The sequence below is a fragment of the Lolium perenne genome, chromosome 4 (genome assembly GCF_019359855.2).
Source record: "Lolium perenne isolate Kyuss_39 chromosome 4, Kyuss_2.0, whole genome shotgun sequence".
NCBI classification, from domain to species: domain Eukaryota; kingdom Viridiplantae; phylum Streptophyta; class Magnoliopsida; order Poales; family Poaceae; genus Lolium; species Lolium perenne.
In genome coordinates, this window is record NC_067247.2 from 230,711,480 (window position 1) to 230,716,206 (window position 4,727).

General features: G+C 45.7%; 1 protein-coding gene across 1 annotated transcript; it reads left to right on the forward strand.

The window, feature by feature from the left end:
- The first annotated feature begins 2,916 nt into the window (after positions 1–2,916).
- LOC139830610 (hsp70-Hsp90 organizing protein-like) lies at positions 2,917–3,683 on the forward strand. Its single transcript, XM_071819094.1, has 3 exons — positions 2,917–3,092; positions 3,174–3,253; positions 3,373–3,683. The coding sequence occupies exons 1-3, from the start codon at positions 2,952–2,954 to the stop codon at positions 3,410–3,412; spliced, it is 261 nt and encodes an 86-aa protein (XP_071675195.1). The 5' UTR covers positions 2,917–2,951; the 3' UTR covers positions 3,413–3,683.
- Positions 3,684–4,727: the final 1,044 nt, after the last annotated feature.

Genomic DNA, 4,727 nt, shown 5'->3' on the forward strand with positions numbered 1-4,727 from the left:
AACGGCCCGCAATGCTCTGGCACACGTCCTGACGGTCGCAAGGGCGTGCCACCTGACCTATACCTGGTCAGGAAGGTGTTGGATTACTTCGATTAGCTTCCTGCATGGTAGACACGTAAACATTAAATACGAGCCCGATCGGCTCTCAGGTTGCCCTGTGAATCGGCTCAAAGAGCCGATTGCCCCATGGTCCACGTTGGATTTACGATGACATGGGGATCCTGCTTGATCAATACAAAGTTAAACCAATCTACGACGGTTTAGGGTTTTCACCGCATAACCGGAACATCCTACACGTAGTTGAGCCTAGCAGATACGAAAGATGATAGAAAACCAGTCCTAAAAGAGGCCTAAAAACCAACATGAAGTCAATTCCCGGAACAATCCCTTCTAGGACTAGCAAACCATGCCTCACGCACTACCGGATCGTTCAACCCGTTTGCAAGGCCTAACCATGCGGATATTAAACTAATCCTTGAAGAACAAGGAACAACTATAACAGATCGGATCTACTAAATAAAGAACAAGCAAGATGCTGCCCTTACACCTAAGATAGATGTAAAGGCAGCTAGATATCGAGGGGCAGCATAACTAAGCAAGCATATTCAAAACAAGCATCGATGCAAGCCCCAGAACATCTACGATAAGGGTGTTACTCGCCATCAACAAGGCTTCAGTACGAGCAACACCAGGTAACGAATAAACCGATACTGCCTAGATCGCAAGATGCGATCTAGGCAGCATGATGCTTACCCGGAAGAAATCCTCGAAACAAGGGGTGGCGATGCGCCTAGATTGTGTTTGTTGTGAACGTGGTCGTCCTCCTTTCTCAATAACCCTAGGTACATATTTATAGTCCGGGGACTTTCTAATTCGGGAATAAACCTAACCGTGTACGAGCTAAACTCTATCTCTTAATTCTAACGAAACCTACCATAATATACAGATACACGGGCAATCTAGCCCAAACTCTCGTACAAGGCCGATTTAGAGACACTTCATGCGCATATCCTCCAAGCCCATCTCAATCACGGCCCATCTCCTGCTCTGGCTAAATTCTGGTGATAACAGTAAGTGCATGAACCAATCTAGTACTTGTTTGGGACAACCAGAAAGAGATCGCAAAGCGAATTTATAGGTCTGAAACATCAGGCTAAAGATTCAAAAAGTGTTGTCTTTTGCTTTTACTGTAGCCATACAGCTTGGGTCCTTCAAAAACAAAATATTGAGCTGAAGTCCATAGATGCATGGTTGTCTTACATCCTACTATGATGGAGTAATGACATTTGAGAGTTTCTTTTTCTCATACAACAGTTTAAGAGTTTAGCACCTTATCTTGATATACCATCGTTCGTGTAAGCCAGAAAAAGACCGATCTCACTGGTAGAAAAATGGCCTTTAGTCGTGGTTCGCAACTGCCATTAGTCGCGGTTGCGCAACCGCGACTAATTAAGCGCGACTAAAGGCCCCCCTTTAGTCGCGGTTGCTTACGTGGGCGGCTACCGTGCGCCTGGGCGAAGGACCTTTAGTCGCGGTTGGTGTCCCCAACCGGGACTAAAGGCTATTTCGTTAAATTTTTTTAATTCATTTGGATTTCTAATTTTTTTTCACTCCGTTTTTTTTTCGTTTTTTTTCAGAATTTCTCTTATTTCAGTTATTTGCATAGCTTAGTCTCTATCTCTAACTACACTTATCTCTAGTCAAATTACTTACTCGTGGTCAAACTTCCCGCTCGGTCACCCATCCTCCCACTACTCCACCTCTAGCACGCTTAACTTCCGAGTTCCATTCCGTTCCGCATCCAAGTGCTTCGCGCGCATGTATGTGATAGTAGTATCATATCAATCCTATTAACATGTTGATCGATGTCACATTTCTTTATTGTTTGAATTTCAAATAATTATTTTAATAAATAAAAGTAATGATGTAATAATAATATTGAATAAATAAATAAACATTAACTTTTTAATTTGTATTATTTTTAATTTTATTAATTAATTAAATATATTTTTTGCCAAACCTAAAATCTAAAAATTTGAAAATCTAAAAATTGGGTAAAAATGATAGTAATCTTTATGCAGAATGAAATTATTAATTTTAGGTTTTAAAAAATTTAAAATATATAAAATCCATAATTTATAGAAAAAACTAAAATCTTCCTGCTTTTGTATTTCCATTTGGAATTTTGAGAATCTAAAAATTGGCTAACCGGGTAAACCCTGGTGAATCCGGATGTAACTTTTTCCCAGGATTTTTTTGATATATTATACGTTTTTTTCCGACGTCGTATGCAAAAGTTATTGCGGTTTTACCATTTTTTAAACTTTTTTTGCAAAAAAAGTGGAAATTCGAATTTCTTAATTTCTCCGAAAAGTAGGTTGCATAACATACAAGAATCTGAAAACAATTTTTTTTTTGAATTTTCTATCATTTTCTTTTGTATTTTACAAACCAAAAAAAGCATAACATACAAGAATCTGAAAACAATTTTTTTTTTGAATTTTCTATCATTTTCTTTTGTATTTTACAAACCAAAAAAAGGCGATCCACGGGGGGGGGGGTGCAGGGTGCGTGGGAGTAAAAAAACTCGGAAAAACCTTTAGTCGCGGTTGGGGACACCAACCGCGACTAAAGGGGTACCCTTTAGTCGCGGTTGGGCCGCCTCCCGAACCGCGACTAAAGGGGTACCCTTTCGTCGCGGATGGAGCATTAGTCGCGGGTCGCCTCCCGAACCGCGACTAAAGCCCCCTTTAGTCGCGGTTCGAATATTTCCGGGACTAATGGGGGTGGACGGAAGCCTCTTTTTCTACTAGTGTCTGTGGTTTTGTTACATCACGTCACACATTAAACTAACGAGGAGGCAACTATATGCTCCACAGAGACTGTTAAACTGAGTGCATGCTTGCTGGTTGTAAATGCAGGTCGTGGAGATAGACCCATTTGACGCCACCATGTTTGCCAACCGGAGCCTCTGCTGGCTGCGAAAGGGTGAAGGGGATAGAGCTTTGCAAGATGCGCGGCACTGCAAAATGATGAAGCCCGGTTGGTCCAAGGCATGGTACCGTGAAGGGGCAGCCCTCGGATTCATGAAGGTACATACGATGCATTAGTTATGTCCTTGTAAACTTGTTCCCAGCCTGGTATGTCCCTTGTGATATTTTCTCCATGCATAGGACTACGAAGGAGCCGCCGCCGCGTTCCACAGAGCTCTGCAACTCGACCCCAAGAGCAACGAGATCAAGGAAGCGCTGAGGTAACAACGATGGTTACTAACCTGAATTATTTGATCCATGGACGAAGACGAAGATATGAAGTTATTCGGTGTGACCATGCTCTTTTGACTGACTTTGATTGTTGCGACTTGTTTTCCAGGGAGGCGGTGAAGTCTATGGAGGAGATGCAGCACGACTAAGCAACCGGGATGTCTGTGTGTGTATAGAAGCGATCTCTGTAACGATCGTGCTGTATATATCCCTACTTTGGCTACTACCCTGCTAGTACCGATAGTTCGGACTGCAGACTGCTCGTACGTTAGATGATGTTGCGATGGACAGTTTCAAACTGTGCGCCATGAGGGGTCTCAGATTTTGGTAGGTTGCTGCGATGACACCTCGCATTTTGTGATGGCATGCATGTTCATGTAAAACTGTGACACTCCCAATATAATGAAACTACATCTGCCACTGTGTATGAGTCTATCTGTATGGGCGTATGGCGCTCCATTTGGGATGGCGCTGGACAGGTGCTTAGAGCATCCCAGCCGTTGGGGCTCCCCAGGCCGAAATCCGGCATTAGTTATCGCCGGATGGATGTATTTTGTGGCCTGGGGAGGCCCATTTTCCCAGCCGCGAGCCCATGGTCGCGCACCCACCGCGTGCATAGCGACGGCGCAGTCACCGGGAAGGGCAATCGTCGGAGTGCCCTCGACGCATTGAACCGTCGCAAAGTGGTCTGGAGAGCCCAAACGACTCGTCGGGAACGGCCGAAGTGGCCTCGATGCGAGAACCGCCGTAATGGAGCACGAACTCCGCGGAAGAGCAACCGCCGCTCTCTTCGTCGAGAGACCTATATATACGGTTTACGACGGCCGACGCCATTCATCTGTTCTCTCCTCACCATTCTCCGTCAACCATGAGCGATCTCTCTTGGCCATCGGACACCGACAGCGAGGGGAAGCCGCCTGGATGGCGCCATTGGTGGGATAAAGCTGCATCGTCCAGCAACGACGATTCCCCCCCGCCGGCCAGCGAGGACGAATGGGATGACGACGAGGAGGACGAGGAGGAGGACGAAGGGGCCAAGGAGCAGGCCGAGGAAGAGGCCGAGGAAAAGGAGGAGGAGGAGGACGAGGAGGACGACGAAGAGGCTGAGGACACTGACGAGGAGGAGGACCCAACTTCCTCCGACGAGGAGGTGACGAGCCGGAAGCGTCGCCGCCCCGACGATGAGGCGGGGCCATCTAGAAAGAAGAAGTAGTTTAAGTTTGTTTTCAAGTTTTTATATGTAATTTTTATGTTCATTCGAATTATATTCGAAATATATATAATCTATCTATGTTGCACCACTTGAGAGTTCAAAGCTTTCGTTCGACGAGGGTATTGCCGTAGATCGGGAAGACGTAGATCGGGAAGACGAGGGTATTGCCGTACAAACCCAGGCCATTGTCGCCGACAAGTTGGGGCCACGCGCGCTTTCGTTTCGTCCGGAGTCCCCGAGCGCTCCCCGGG

What these genes read in the sequence shown, in the direction of transcription:
- LOC139830610 (XM_071819094.1), top strand. Translation starts at nt 2,952, where the DNA reads ATGTTTGCCAACCGGAGCCTCTGCTGGCTGCGAAAGGGTGAAGGGGAT. An exon ending in CAGCCCTCGGATTCATGAAG is followed by an intron (nt 3,093 to 3,173) that starts GTACATACGATG and finishes CTCCATGCATAG; the next exon opens with GACTACGAAGGAGCCGCCGC. An exon ending in GAGATCAAGGAAGCGCTGAG is followed by an intron (nt 3,254 to 3,372) that starts GTAACAACGATG and finishes CTTGTTTTCCAG; the next exon opens with GGAGGCGGTGAAGTCTATGG.